Source organism: Cnephaeus nilssonii (genome assembly GCF_951640355.1).
Source record: "Cnephaeus nilssonii genome assembly, chromosome: 19".
NCBI classification, from domain to species: Eukaryota; Metazoa; Chordata; class Mammalia; order Chiroptera; family Vespertilionidae; genus Cnephaeus; species Cnephaeus nilssonii.
Window position 1 is genome coordinate 41227852 of NC_137090.1, and position 16261 is coordinate 41244112.

The following is a 16261-nucleotide window of genomic DNA, read 5'->3' on the forward strand; positions in this document are numbered from 1 at the left end:
AGTCCTGATCAGGAGAGGCTCGTGCTGCCGCAGCAGTGCTTGCCAACCATGAGCCCTGCATCTGGCACCCTCCCAAGGGTGGGTGAAACCAGCTCTCCAGCATCCCCCAAGGGGTCCCAGATTGTGAGAGGGCACAGGCCAGGCTGAGGGACCCCCTGGTGGTCAGTGCACGTCATAGCGAGTGGTTGAGCAGCCTTAGCATATCAGTAGCATATTGCACTTTGAGGGATTCATGACTTCCTTCCCCAACCAATCATCTATCTGATCTGTCTGCCCCCAGCCAATCAGCTGTGTGTGGTTACAGAGCAGAGCAGGCACAGGCTGAGGTTGGCCATCACCCAAGTCTACCTATTGCATGGACCTCACTTTATGGGAGAGACTTGGTGGAAGAATTAAGAAATCAGGAAGACCCTGAGGAGAAGGTGTTGAACTAGGAAAGGTGCTTGGGCACATGATGAATCGAGAAATTGCCAACCTAACTTTCCAAGGCACCCTAAATGAACAGACCAGTTTAAGGTTAATCTCTTTCATTCCCGTCCTTCCCACTGTCCCCAAAGTAAGTAGATCTAGATCACTTCTGGGCTTCTCGCTGGTGACCAGAATTCCTTTAACAGGAATGCAAAGTTTTATTCCTGCTTATGATTTAGACCAGGAGTCCTCAAACTTTTTAAACAGGGGGCCAGTTCACTGACCCTCAGACCGTTGGAGGGCCGGACTATAGTTTTTAAAAAACTATGAACAAATTCCTATGCACACTGCACATATCTTATTTTGAAGTAAAAAAACAAAACGGCAAAAACACCCGCATGTGGCCCGCGGGCCGTAGTTTGAGGACGCCTGATTTAGACGGAAAAGATTTAACTGCATATGCCTTGGCAGGACCTTCTATCTATACCGAAGATGTAAACAACTCTTTCTTTCTTTGAAATGGCTAAGGGAGATGTTGGGCTGGGGAGGGCTGTCACCTGCAATGTGGGGCGACCGCTTCCCAATTTCAAGTGGAGCCAGCTGGCCCTCCTCCGCTGAAGGCACGCTATGCCTGGAAGTGTTTTTGTGGGCAGCTGAGCAGGAACTCTGTTCTGGGCAGCCCAGCAAGCAGATGGGGAGCAGAGGGGCGGGCTGTGGCGAGACCCAGATGCTGGGACATGGGGGGACAAGAGCCAGGTAGAGCAGCAACTGGAGCTGGACCCTTGGCACTCTTGCCCCCCCTCCCCCCTGCTGAGGGGCAATGCCCAGGGACCTCGCGAGGCCTCAGATACCCGCTGACCCAGGAGAAGGCAGATGTGTGGAGAGGGACTCAGGCCAGGCTGCCCGTGCTAGGAACTTCTCTTCCAGGGAAAGCAGAACTGAAACAGGAAACCATCTCTTTCTCATGTCAGAGAGGCGTCTTCAAACAAAAACCCAGCTCTCAGACAAATGCATAGCGAGCCCGTGTCCCAGATGTGTTCCACCCGTCACCGAGGGAACCAGCGACATGACAGAGCTGGTTTAGAGGAGGGTGCGAGAAACTGATAGAAGTTTCTCACGCAAGCTGGAATAAGGTTGCAAAATTAGATACCAAATTAGTTAATATCATCTAGGAGAATAAAACTGTAACCTTTGAGGGTATCTTTTGTCCGGAACAAAACACTCATCTCGCATCCACACGTTAACCTCTAATTTCACAGAACCTGAGCCCTCATCAACAGCAAATAGTAAGTTAACAAAATGACCCACATCTGCAGGAGCCTTAAGTGGGCTTGTTAGAAAATGTTTCAGGGTGGCTTTGTGGAGGCCTGTGGCTGAGTGCCCACCCCTTGTGAGCCCAGCTGAGAGAGCCAGTGGGAGGAACCATGGGGGGGCTGGAATGGAGGCCGGGAATGAGGCCCGGGAGGAGAGGCTGAGGCTGAATCACTTGGCGGTGACCAGTACTAGGTATTAGACCTCCGTGGTTTCAAATCCTGGAGCTCTGGGGCCGTTGGAAAGACATTTTACTTCTGGGAGCCTCAGTTTCCTCATCCATAAAATGGGAGGAGGCTATCTCCCGCTCAGAGCAGTTTGCGAGGCTAAACGCTGACCTACGTTGATTTCACATTGCTTGGGCAGGAGGGTGTGGGGTGTGTTGGCTTAAGAGAGAGGTCCTGGCAAGGTCACAGGAAGAAGATGACCAGGGACCTGAAGAGCTGGGCCCTCCACCCAGGGAGCCTTAGGGAGCGAGTTGCCATGGAGATGAATGAAACAGTTTACTCCTCTTTGATGTGGCTGGGTAGCAGAGGAAGTGGGCAGGTGATGAAGCCCCGGGCCTCCCCCTTCTTCCTGACTCCACCCCCAACAGGGTGCCTACTGGCTGCGCTCTGGGGCTGGCAGGAAACCTCACATCAGTGCTGCCAGGTCCTGCCCACCACAGCCTCTGGGGCTAAGCCCACATGTTTGTTGGGTATTTACGCTGTGACCACATGGCTGCGCTCAGCACAATGCTTGCCCGCAGAGAATTTATCTGTAATCCTGAGGGGTGACAGTGGGCATCCGATGCGTGAGTCACTCAGAGTGCGCCAGCCTCAATGCCTGCATCTCACCCAGACCACGGCCCCATGAAGTAAGAGGGAAAAGCAATATTATTCCCATTTTGTACGCGACACAACCAACGCTTGGAGAAGTTTGTTTCTTGCCCAAGCTACAGAGCCAGGTGTGAGAGAAGAAACACGGGCGTTGGTATGACAAAGACGTCTGCTTTGTTACGTATTAGTTGGTGACCTGGGACAGCTTACATTAGCTTTCCTTGTCAAAAGCAGGGCTGAAATTGTGGTTGATGGTGGTGGTGGTGGTGGTGGTGGTGGTGGTGGTGGTGGCAATGGCTGCATTACCTGTGTGCTTACGGTGCACTAAACACTGCTAAGAGTCGGTCCCATCCATCCTCAGAGCAGCCCCCTGGACAGTTACTAGTATTTCCATCTTTCAGATGATGAAGCCGAAGGCTGGACAATTAAGGAGCTTTTCCGTGGTCACATAGCTAACAAGAGCTCTAGTTTGTTTTTTGGAGATAAAATTCTAACTCATTTTTATGGTCTCTCCATTATCCTGATATCATTTGTGTCCAGCCCCCTCCGCCTCTCTCCCCGCTGGACGCATTAAATGGCCAATTTTTTTTTCAGGACCCATTTGAGGATGCCACTTTGTTATATAACATTTTTTTGAGGATGCCACTTTGTTATATAACATTTTTTTACTATTTCATTTGTTCCTAGCTATTCTATTTTGTTCCATTATTCATGTATTCTTTTCCCAATAGTGTGTGATTTTTCATAACCACATATAGCCTTAGGGTACCTTCAAAGACCTAATAAGGAAATATCCATCCTTACTCTTCTTTAAGAATACATAAATATATATAAAATGCATGGGTAAATGTTATTGTAGAGCACTGATAGGCTTTCTCTATTTTGTTAAATTGTAAAAGATGTTGTTGGTATTTTGATCATGGTAACACCGGATATTATTACAATATTGACTCAATCTAGCAACATGTTTTAAATTATTTATCCTTTGGTTAAATTTATTTCTTCTATGTAGATTAGTTGCATTTATTTTATTTATTTTATATTTGTAGTTGCTATTGCAAATTGTTGTGGTTTTTTTTTCACGTCTTCTAACTGGTTAATGCCATTATATGGCAAAGCTCTTAGCTCCCTGTTTACCAGTCTGACAGTCCTTCAGGTGATCCTCTTAGTCTTAATAAATAAGCAATTGTTTTATTTCTACCTATTAAAATTTTATCTTCTCTGGAAAAGGAAATATTCTTTATTTTTTTGCATAGGCAAAATAGTTGTAAGCATGAAGAGAAAGATTATTGAATAAATGGAAATGCCTCTAGTATTGCACTGGGAACTGTTACCTTATTAAGAACACTTCGGTATATTAAAAGTTTTCATATATTAGAGGGGTTTTAAATATTAGGAATGGATACTGAATTTTATCAAATGTTTCAGAGGGGCCTATTCAGTTGTTTACTGACTTTATTCCTTTGAGCGACTGATGGGATGAATTACTCTAATATCAGACTACCTCTCAGGACATCATACTTGATTATGTTTTTCTCTTGCTCTACAGTAGTTTTCTTCTACCTCATTTGCATGCGTATTATAGCACCTGCAATTTCTCAAGAATTCCTACTTTGCAGACTCTACCAGGCCCCTGTCCACACTTGTCATGGCGCCCATTAACCTGTCCATTCCCAACACCAGCCACCTTCTGTGGCCAGACTGAACCTATCCACACATACATTTCCCTACGTGCTCCTGAGGCAAAGAGAACAAGCGAGGCTCATGTCAACATGGGCTTCGCTGTCGGACTTGGGCAGCCTCAGAGACCACTTGCATAACCAGAGCAGAGGCACAGGCCACATGGTGTGGTCTCCTTGCCCTGACCTCCTGCACAGCCTCCCCTAAGAATTCCTCTGTTTTTTCCCTTTCTATCCTTTCCCGAGGACATTTTCTGATTTTCAAAGAGAGGGGAAGGGACGGAGACAGAGAAAGAGACAGAGACAGTTGCCTCCCACAGACTGGGTTGGGATCCCATAACCTAGGTATGTGCCCTGACTGGGAATCGAACCCACAACCTTTCAGTGTACTGGACGAAACTCCTACCAATTGAGCAATACGGGGCAGGAGAAGAATTCCTCTTTGAGTTACTGCCTACGCTCACTGCTTTCAGCCATCGGATGCTGGTGCACATATGGTACACACAGCACCATAAAGAGGAGACTCCAAGGTTTTGAATCAGGGCCATGGGCAGAGACGAGCTGAAGGGTGAGAGGCGAGGAGGACCATAGCCGAAGGGCAGTTCCAGAAGAACCTCCTGCCTGCATGATCCCTGCTCCCCGCGCAGGCCGACTCAGCACTGACCTGGGGCCTTGAGCTCAGCATCGATGAAGGCGAGCAGCTCCTGGCTGATGCTGCAGTACGGAACAGGCCAGGTCAGGAATCGGTGGTAGGTGCCGGCTGCCTTCAGAAGGAGGTCTGAGTCTGGCGGGAAGTGCGGTGTCTGCAATGCAGAGGGAGTGGCAAGCAGAGAAGTCTGAGTGGGAGAAAGTGCACTGATATTCCAGAGCAGAACCTGCTACTGTTCTGGAATGTTCCACAAAGGGCACACATTTCCTGGCAGCCGCATGTCCAAGAGCAAGGTCAGGAAGAACTGGAAGTAACCCACAGGCAGTGAGCTACAGATAGGCAAGATGGAGCCAGGGATGTCTCTACTGAAAGGGCCTTGGTTTATTAAACGTTAACACTGTTCACCCAGGTCAGGAGAGCAGCGCTCGGAAAAGCTGGAGTCAACCTAAACGGTGCCGCTGCTGCCTCTCATTTTGTGGGGATGGTCTTCAATGTCTAAACCACATTTATCCTTACTAGAGGGAAGCGTTTCTTCTGTGACGTGGATTGACTCAATGTACATGGACTCACCTGATGCCCCTGGTCTGGCGAATAGGGGGTGATTACACTGGGTAACACTGACCGCGGGGGTACAAATGAGGTGGGCATAGAATCTCTCTAACGGGTCTCTTTCATGGCTTGTGAGAGGCTGTGACTGGCTCCTCCGTGGGCGCCAGATGTGCCAGGCACAACGGCATCCACATGAGTTACTGGAGACTCTCAAGATGGCTAAGCTGAAGCCATCAGAAGGCTGACATGCATCTCGAGTGTCATTGATGGACAGTTTCTCTCTCAGTGTTTATCCTCCGAGTTTGTGAGGGCTACGCCTGCCCTGTGCAGGCTGTTCTCTCTCCTCCCCCCCGGCCGCCAGCCCATAACTTACACAGAGGACAGTGGAGTAGAAGAGCAGGGCCAGGGGCGTGAAGAGGTCATAGGAACCCTTCTCTTGGACCTGTGGAGAGGAGAGGAGAGGAGAGGAGGGTGAGGCTCATTCACGGGTGCAGACAGAGCAGCGCGTCCTTGTTTTATTGTTGCTTTTTAAATACATTTTTATTGATTTCAGGGTGGAAGGGAGAGGGAGAGAGAGATAGAAACATCAATGATGGGAGAGAATCATTGATTGGCTGTCTCCTGCATACCACCCTGGGGATCAAGCCCACAACCTGGACATATGCCCTGACTATGACCTCCTGGTTCACAGATCCATGTTCAACCACTGAGCCATGCTGTGAGCCATGCTGGCTGGACTAGTTCTTTCTTTCTTTCTTTTTTTCTTTCTTTCTTTCTTTCTTTCTTTCTTTCTTTCTTTCTTTCTTTCTTTCTTTCTTTCTTTCTTTCTTTCTTTCTTTCTTTCTTTCCTTTCTTCCTTCCTTCCTTCCTTCCTTCCTTCCTTCCTTCCTTCCTTCCTTCCTTCCTTCCTTTCTCTCTCTCTCTCTCTCTCTCTCTCTCTCTCTCTCTCTCTCTCTCTCTCTTTCTTTCATGAAAAGCAATGTAACCACCAGACAAAATTTGGAAAATAGAAATGAGAAAAAAACTCCACTCACAATGGCCCCTTCCAAACTCAACCACTGCTAATGTTTCAACGTACTTCTCCTTACACTGTTTCTCTGTGTATTTCCCTCTGCAAAGTCATCAGAGTGTGTATATTTTCACTCTTGATGTCTTTGACATGTAATATTATAGATGAATTCCTGTTTTGTTACATGATCTCTAAGCCCACCTTTTGTTCCCCTTCTGGTTATACATTTACCTGTTACCTGTATTGTAATGTTTTTTGTTTTTTTTCCAGTTTGTCGTTTGCTTTTAAATGTATGGATTTTTTGTGTACATAAATTATGTGTTAATTTTTTCCTTTATGGAATTTTGCTTTGTCGTGCACCGATCATGTGATTACTCATATATTTTCTTTGAAACTTTATTTTCTTAAATTTATGTCTTTAATACATCTAAAATTCCATTTGCTGTATGGTATGAATTAGGATTCTCACTCTGTGTTTTTCCAAATGTGTAATCAATTTCCCCTAAACCAGTTAATAAATATTACTGTTGTAATTTTATTACATATTAAATTGTGTTAATACCCTTAGGTAATATCCATTATTTTTATTAGCTGTATAATATTCCTTCTGGTAGATAACTATAATGTATTAGTTTCATTTTAGACCTTTGAGGTTATTTCTTGCTATTTAATTGCTTTTGTAATGAAAACCTTTGAGCAAATTTCTTTTTCGATAATTTGAATGATTTATCTAGAATACAGTTCAAGAAGTGGAATCAATCAAGGTTGTAAACATATGTATGATCTTTTAAACATATTGCCCCGTTGCTTTCCAAAAGGATTTTGCCATTTATAAGATCTTGTGTGTTTGAACGAGCCAGTTTCACTACAACCTTCTCTGCATTGCTTATGATCATTTCTTGCTAATTTGCTAGGCAAAGGCTGTCTCATTGTGGTTTCAATTTGCATTTGTTTTATGATCACGGGGGCAACATTTTTCCTGTATATGTTTAAAGTTCTAGTTATTCTTTTGTGCACTGCCTTTTTTCTAGCGCTCACCACCACTGCACATACACACCTGAGCGCGGGATTTAGAATTTAGATTTAGAATTCTTCCGCCTTTCAGCCCCGCCTAGAACTCCTGGGCTGAAGCCTCAGAGGCAGCCCCACATCTCCCCTGTGCCTGGTGACCCCCGCAGGCTCAACTGCAAGGTTCTCCTTTCCTTTTTCCTGAATAGGCCGTGTGCCTGCTCCCCGTCACTGCACAGTAGTTGATCCTTTACACTTGGGTTGTGCGTTAAGCACTCCAGGGGAGGCTTAGCTCTCCTAAGTTGCTTTGCGTATAAATGCACCAGGTAAATGGTGGTGCTAGAGCTGGGACCTTGGGAGTCTTAATAAACCAATACTTTCTTCTTATAGGTAAAGGGCCAGCTAATAGAGAAAGGCAAATGTTTTCCAACTCAGTCATGTATTAAAAAAGAAAACTTTAGCTCGGCTGGTGTGGCTCAGTGGTTGAGTGTCGACCTATGAACCAGGAGGTCACAGTTCGATTCCCAGTCAGGGCATATGCCCAGGTTGCAGGCTTGATCCCCAGGAAGGGGTGTGCAGGAGGCAGCCGATCAATGATTCTCATCATTGATGTTTCTATTATCTTTCCCTTTCCCTTCCTCTCTGAAATCAATAAAAAAAATTTAAAACACACACAAATAACAGCAATTAAAAAAACAAATTTAAAGAGAATTCTTTAGAAAAGAGTCAGAATCCCCCTTAGGGACTCAGCTGTCCTGGAACCCCAGCCCAGCTCAGCTCTAACTGCACTCCTCCTCTTAGACACAGAGGCTCCTTACTGACCTGTTAGAGGAGGTCTCAGTTTACCTCTCCAATCAGCCTTTGTTTTCATGGATCTTTCTGAGGAAAGGAATTCAGCAAGGCTTCCTCCCCCTTTCTAGTCAACACCTGGACGTACACGCAAGCAGCTTAAAGGACCCTGGTCACGTACCACGTGTTCTCGTTGTGAGGCCCACACCTCTTCCCAGAAACCTTCGATCCACGGCTGACACAGAGCTCGCAGGTTCCCAGAGCCTTTGCCAAGCCCCTCGGCGGCCCAGGCACCCAGAACTGACATTCTGTATGGCCTCTTTCCTGACCGCGCGGCCGATCCCAGCTCACCGAGACCCCTGGCCAGCCTCACCTCTCGTGTCTTCTGCAGGATCTGCTCCAGGAGGATGAGGAAGTGACCTGGGTCCCTGCTGACCAGCTCCTGCAGGCTCCAGCAGTTCAGACACAGCCCGGCTGAGAAGGGAACAGCCAGTGGTCAGATTGGGGGTGGAGAGAAGTGGGGACCCCTGGGGCTGCACGGGAGCATTCCTTTATGAAGTAAGAGGCTCCGAAAACTGTACCAACACTCCACCCTATCGTGCCCATTAAGACACAATGACAAGTTTCTTATTCTTGGAAACTCAAGAGACACAGAGAGGGGCTGGGGTCCCCCTCAAAGGCCAATGAGCGGCCACGATTCTGGGCCCCTGTACCTCCAGAGGGCACCGGGTCTCCCACCACCACCGGCCCTGCTTCGTCCAGGAGGAGCTGGAGCCCCCGAGATGCCGGGAAGGAGGGCAGAGGCAGTGACTGCTGCAAGAATAGGGAGAGGAGCCACGGTGACCCCACCCGCACCCCAACACAAGGCTGAGTCCCTGACAGCCAGGGGACTTCCCGGGACTGCCTGGACCGGAGCCCAGGAGGGGGAAGCCACATTCATTTCTATTTTGAAAGTTAGAGTGAACACTTTGTCATTCTAACTTCCCCACACTTTCTTATTGTGTCAATAAGAATTCTAATTTCTATTTCCCTGCAGTCAGCAAGGGTAAACCCCTAAAAATTAAAGGGGTAGTCATGGAGGCGCCTGTGCGTGTGCATGTGCGTGTGTGTGTGTTGTGTGTGTGCAGTGTGTGTGCAGTGAGAGTAGTAGGGGCAGAGGTGGCTACACCAGGAGTTTCATGGAGCTCCAGCACCCCCTCATGGTGGCGGTTCCTCCCAAAGTCCTGGAGGCCTGAATAGTGTGCTTCCTGTGGTCACGGGATTTTGTAAATTTGTAAAAGTCAGATATTTTTTGTGATTTTACTTAACGATGGCCCTCTCAATTCTGTGAGCTTACGCTCCATCGAAACCTGGGAAGGAGGCAAGAAGAAAAACACTACCACCTATTGACCAACTGCCATGTGTCAGGCCTTGCACACACATCTCCACTGAGCCTCCCCACCCTCCCTTCAGGAAGGTGGTTCCTGTTGTCATTATTCTCATTTTACAGACAAGGCAGCTGAGGTCCTCAGAGGTTAAGTGACACACAAGTTCATAGAGCCAGTGAGAGAGAGTTTAATCCAGATCGGTTTAATTCCAAAGGCCAAGGAAAGCCTCCCGAGGAGGTGATGTCTGAGCTGAGACCTGGATGAGAAAAGAGCCAGGGGGCACAGTTCTGAAGGAAGAATCCCAGGCAGCAAGTGCAAAGGTCCTGAGGTAGGAACGAACGAACCAAGCTGTGTTCAAGGACCAGTGGGGATCTCTCTCATGGGGCAGTTAGGGGGGCAAGTGAGATATGGAATAGAAAAAAAAGATCTTTACAAGCATAAGAATGATTAGAATTAGCCACCAGCCTTCAGAGAAAGAACTGCCCCAGCCTGCAGACCCCTCCGTTTCTCGGTCCTGGGGAACATGGAGCATGGAGGCCTCCTACTCCCCGTGAACAGGATTCCGCGGAGAGCTGCCTATGAGGTCCCAGCTGCTCTTTCGGAACCAGCCGAGATGGTATTTCCAAGCAGGTTAAATAAGGACTATGCTTCTAGCGTATGCTGAGGAAGCAAGAGGCAGCCCTGAGCAGGATGAGGGAGACAGCGTGGGCGACAGGAGGAACTGCTGCATACCGAGGGCCTACCTCCACCCGGGGCTGCGCCAAGCACCTGCCCAGGTGAGGTCCAGGGGTTTGCAAAGTCACACAAGGTTGGAGCCAGAATCAGCCCGGTCCAGGGCTCACTGTGGCCCCCGAGGCTCCCTTGGGCCTTCAGAGCACCCCGAGCTCTCTCAGACCTACCCGACCAGGAGGTGGAGCGGCGGCGGTTGAGGCTGAGTCCGTGCAGGCAGCGCTCCAGGGCGTGCTGGATGCGGTCCTCTGTGCACGTCGTAGCCCCTGGCTGCATCCTGAGTCATCGCCTGCGTGGAAACGGACACTGTCAGCCCGGGGGCCCCAGCTGTGAGGAGCGCACAGCCAGCAGGGCACATGGCACCGACAACCGCCCACCCCCCCAGCCCAGCGCTGCCGGCCTTGCTATGGCCTGGGTGCTGCGGGCACAGCAGGAGGGGGCTCAGCTGCCTCCAGGGCTGGAGTGGCTCCCGGGGGCGCTGCTCTGAGTGCTCCTGCGGCCAGTGGTGCGATGCCACAGGAAGCGAGGGGCCAGGGACAGGAGCGGAGGGGTGTCTGCCCCAAGGCGGTCGTGTTTCCTAGCGCCTGGGGAATGCCCCGGGAGTGGCCAGACCCCAGTAGGCCGGGCCGGAGGACCTCCAGGAACGAGCAGAATGGCTTGGGGGTTTTTCTGAGTTCCCAGGCCTGCATCCCCCAGCCCCAGGGACGAGCACGGAGATCCCTCAGGGCACTGGGGGCTCCAACGCCGAGGCCTGGTGGGGGCTGCCCCACGTGCCCCCCTGCCTCTCTGCTAGGGTGCCCGGGCCCCAGGCACCGTTCCTCGCCTGCCCTCACCTCTACTTTGGCCATGTTTCTTTGCGCTCTCTGGAGCATTGCAGTGCTACCCGTTACCCAAACACTCCGCTTGGCCGCCCTCCCTTGTCCTGCTGAGAGGCGGGGGTGCTCAGCTCAGGCTGGAAGGCCACGAAGAAGGGATCTAAGAGGGGGTCTCAGCACCCGATGGGGAACTGTGGGAAGGGCCGAATTCTAAGAGCCTCCACACGGGCCAGCCCGCCTCTCAGTGATGTGTGAGGCCCCCAGGTCCCTTGGAGCCACAACAGGTAGGTGAGCCGGTGAAGAGGCCTGGCCTCTGGGTCATCAGACTTGGACTCAGATCTGGACTCTGCTACCTGCTAGCCATGCAATTCTGGACACGCCTTTTCACTTTTCCAAACCTCAGTTTACTTATCTGTAAAATGGGACAATGAGAGCGCTGACCCCACAGGGCTGTTGGGAAGATCACATGTCACAGTGGTGGATGTGCTGGGTAAGCTTTCAGGACACGAAAGCCATGGTGCCCCAGTCTTGCCACCACTGCGTTCACCCGCCAGCAGACGCCACTGCCCACCACGCCGGCCAGGCCAGGGAGGGAAGCCGAGGAGGCCGCGGTCCAGCTCTGTGGAGCTGGGGACCAACCAGGTAACCACAAGCAGAAGCACCCCGAGCTGAGCCATGCAAACAGCCTGCGAAGAGCTATGGAATCCGAGGCTGGCTCAGCTGCATGACCGGCAGTCAGCGCACGGGGCCCCGGGACGCACATCCTCCTGCTCCCCCGGCCGGGGAGGAACCAGCGTCAGGGAAACGTAGCCCTCGTGAGCTGTCCAGCATCACGTCACTTCGGTGATGTCCTGGGACGGTGCGGCGGTCTGCACGCATGTATTCTCTCACGTAATTAATGACCACCTATGTGTGGCAGGCGGTACGCACACAGCACTGCGTGACGCAGGCCATCTCCTTGGTAGGAGACAGACATTAACAAACAACTTAACAGCCCTGGACAGTTTGGCTCAGTGGATAAAGCCCACGGACTGAAGGGTCCCGGGTTCGATTCTGGTCAAGGGCACATGCCCCGGTTGTGGGCTCGATCCTCAGTAGTGGGCGTGCAGGAGGCAGCCGATCAATGATTCTCTCTGATCATTGATGTTTCTGTCTCTCCCTCTCCTTTCCTCTCTGAAATCAATAAAAACATATTTTTTAAAAAAGAAAGATGAATGAGGAAATCAGGAGAAACGTCTGTGGGGAGCGGGGAGGCAGATGTTCCAGAAAGAGGAGCCACATGTGCAAAGGTCTGGGCCCGCCACGGACTGAGAGCCCGGAGCACAGACCAGCCTTCCGGCTCCCACACCTCCCCGCTGCGGAGGTGGCGGGCAGAGCTCCACAAACCGCTCACCAGTTTCCCAGGACACGGACCTCGGGGGCTTCCGTGAGTGGCACCTCCATGCCTGAAGATGCCCTTGGCCCTCCCGGGGCAACGTTCACAGTCACCTTCGGGCCTTCGTCTGCTGAGCCCTCCCGCCAGTCCAGGCAGGGAGTCCTCAGCCCTGCACCAGGAGGCAGTTTGCAGGCTGCTGGGCCCCTCCTTCACCTGGATAGGCAAACCTCCATGGGCCGGTGTGTGTGCATTGGGGGGTAGGGGTGGGGGTGGGGGGCGGGGACACCAGGAACAAAAGCTGGACCGGAGCAGTTTTATTGACACTTCACTCTGGAGGGCCCCCGGCAGGTGAGGGGTGCTTAGCAGTAGAGGCCTGAAGGTTAGCCCACCTTTGGGGGAAGTGGGAGGGGGAAACCTGTGGCACAGAGAAGCTAAACAACTGGCCTAAGGTCACACAGCGAGGAGGTGGCAAAGCCAGGATGCGAGCCCAGGGAGTGGCTCTGACCCTAGCACATGCCGCGCCTCAGCACCATCACAGCTACGAGAAGAAAAACAAAACCGATTCACACTCCCACCCTACAGTGAAGCCTCAGTCAGCTCTAACGTGGTCTGCTTTTGGTGGGAACCCTGAGGCCACCATGTCTGTCTACACGGCTGCCGCCTCCAAAGAGAGGACCGGGCTCGCGGAAGCAGCATTCTCGGCTGAACTGGGCGATGACCACGGCGGCCCTCCAGTCTGGAGCACGGGCTTTACCGTGGGAACCGGGTGAGACCCCTCCGCCCAGCCCGCTGCAATGGGTAAGTCCGTGGTGTCGTGAGGCAGGAATGAGTCACCAGCTCTACTGTGCCCCATTGTAACTGATGCAAACACAAGATGCAAATGAACAGCCTCAGCCGACGCCCCTCTGCCGCAGCCCATCCTCGGGGGTCAGAACACACTGCTCTTCACGAGGCTGCAGGCTGCTCCCCGCACACCCCCAGTGCCTGCAGGCCCATGTCTTTCCTTCTCCAGGCCCTGGGACTCTCCTATCTCCTGGCCTTGGGGTCCCTGGCTGCTCACTGGAGGCAATCAGGGCTTCTGCACAGATGGGCACTGGGCAGAGTTCCAGGTGTGCCAGCCTCCCTGGCACCGAGGCCATCTAGAGCTTGTCCCCAGGCTCCTCTTAGAGGCAGGGCCTGCCCGTCGCTGGGGGCCCAGCCGGGATCCTCGGCCGAGCTGCCCTGGGGGTTCACCCGGCGCACTGCCTGGTCCTCTGGCACGCTCATTTCCGTTTGATGAGTCAGTCATCAGCCGTTTCTTATGACTCGTCAGCAGAACCCAGTGGCTTTGGGGTGGAGATGAAGGGGAAGAAGGTGGCATCCACTCTCCCCAGGGATGATGCCTTTTTTCAAAGGCTTGGCGAGCAAGGCTTGGCTTCCTGGCACCCTGCTCCCAGCCCCCCTCTCCACCCGGCTGAAGGAGCTGTTGTGAAATTCAGTAGCTGCCGGGAATGGGAATGCCCCCACATCCGCGGTGGGGGAGTGTGGAAACAGTCAACAATGGGGTTTGCCCTCATCTCCAGTTCCTCTTCTGAGCCAGTGAGGATGAGTCTTTACTGGGGACCCTGAACAGGACAGCGCCATGTTGACATGAGCCTTTGAGGCAAAACAGGGGTTGTCTTCCCTACTGTGCAGGACTGGTCAGAGGGCCGGGGTCTGCCTGGGCTCATCTTCCTAGGCAGCCCCCCAGGGGGCAGGGAAGAGGGCATCTTTTCTTGGGGGAGAGAGCGTCAGCCTGCAGAAGGGCCCCAGGTTTGATTCCGATCAAGGGCACATGCCGGGGTTGTGGGCTCAATCCCCAGAAAGGGGCGTGCAAGAGGCAGCCAATCAATGATTCTTATCATTGATGTTGCTATCTCTCTCTCTCCCTTCCTCTCCGTAATCAATAAAAAAATATATTTTTTAAAGTAATAATAAATGGAGGAGAAGAAACAGGTCTCATTTACAAAAGAATTCCAATTAATAAATGAGAGGGGATGAGAGAAATACAAAATCACCATTCGGCCAACACCACAGTAGTAATTTTACAGGCAAGAGCCACCAATGGATGCTAAAATCAATGGGTTATCCTGGCCGGTGTGGCTCAGTTGGCTGAGTGTCATCCCGTGCACCGGGAGGTCACCAGTTCGATTCCTGCTTAGGTTGAGGGTTCGGTCCCCAGTCAGGGTGCATATGGAAGGCAACCAATTGATGTTTCTCTCTCACATATATGTTTCTCTCTCCCCTTCCTCTCTCTAACATCAATAGAAACCTATTTTTAAAACTAAAAAATAATAAAATCAATGGGTGAAAGTTTGAGAGGAAACAGAATATTTGCTTAATCTCAGAGTATTTCCCCTACGAAATTGAGCAATTATAAAGGGGAAAGTACTAACTTTAGAGTGGAGAAACCCAGCACCACCTAAACCTCACAATCAAAGTTAATATCACCAATAAGAAGGGATATCAACATCATGTATTCCCTGATATGGTGCACTGAGGGGCTCATGACATCACTTCCCTGAGATATATCCCCAAAATACATAACTGCAATCTAATGAGAAAAGATCATTCCCAACCTAAATGGGAAGAAATGCTATTTGACTGACCAGTACTCACCAAAGTGTCAAAGTCATAGAAGCTAAGGAAAGACTGAGGAACTGTCATAGATTGGAGGAGACTAAGGAGACACAGAAAACTAAATGAAATGTGGGATCCTGGGCTGGGTTCTGCAACTGAAAGGGGACATTAGGGGGGAAGCGGCTAAAACCCAAATAAAGTCTGTAGTATTGTACAGTTGTACCATTTGTTCATGGTTGTGATAACTGCACCACATTACGTGAGCTGTAAACGTTAGGGGAAGCTGGGTGGGGGGCATGCATGTCTCTAAGACCCTTTACATAGTTACCTAACCTCACATATCCTTTCTGTATCTTTCTGGGTGGTGATCCAATGCCTTGATGCCCTTCATGAACTTGTTTGAAGTTGTTATTTCGTAAATACTCATTAATTCCTAGTTACAGGCGGGTAGACCAGTGCAGGGCTGGCTGCCTTAAAATCCTCTACATCCATGTTCCTAAACTGGGGTTGAGACACTTTGGGGTTCTTGAAGGGGTTCTGAGGGCTCTTCGTGAGAATGGTTAGGTTGTGTTTTCATTTGGAAGGCAGTCCATGAAAAGTTCGTAGTTAACATATTCTGGAACATCTTGATGACACCTATGACCAAATATTACCATAAGGTGTTGATGCCCAGTTTGCATTTGTGTCTATTATTGACTTGGTGCCACCTAAGAGGACAAAACATGCCAGATGTGTTTTGGGGGTCTGCGAGAGCTCAAGGTTGATCAGAATGAATTACTAGATGGAAAATGTTTGGAATAGTGCCTGGCGCAAAATAAGCATTCAACAATGCTGTCTACTAACTATCAGGGTACTTTCCTAACACATACAATTCTGCTGCCCAACTCTAGATGCCTTTGAGATTGGGCCAAGAAATAAAACACTTCCTGGATATTCTGATGCATAGTCAGGCTGGAAAGTAATGTTCTCTATTTCACAAATTCTACACATATACATCCTCGTAGACTGTGAGGTCAGGAGGGCACCATCGCCATCATCCCGTGCACCTCTCCCATTCCACAGATAAGAAGTGGAGACTCTGCAGTGAAGGACTTGCTCAGATTAGAAAGTGGTAAATCCACACCAGGAACTGAGCCTAGAGCCCAGGAGAGCCGTGG

At 50.5% G+C, this 16261-nt stretch overlaps 1 protein-coding gene across 2 annotated transcripts in view; it reads right to left on the minus strand.

The window, feature by feature from the left end:
• Positions 1-16261, minus strand: part of PIK3R5 (phosphoinositide-3-kinase regulatory subunit 5) — a 65956-nt gene that overhangs the window by 11556 nt on the left and 38139 nt on the right. For both annotated transcript variants that reach the window (XM_079796779.1, XM_079796778.1), the window contains exons 2-5: positions 10487-10605; positions 8594-8694; positions 5788-5856; positions 4881-5019 (exon numbers count right to left, since the gene is read on the minus strand). In XM_079796779.1, the coding sequence (XP_079652905.1) occupies positions 4881-5019; positions 5788-5856; positions 8594-8694; positions 10487-10592 (415 nt within the window). In that variant the 5' untranslated portion in view covers positions 10593-10605. The remainder of the gene's footprint in view (positions 1-4880; positions 5020-5787; positions 5857-8593; positions 8695-10486; positions 10606-16261) is intronic.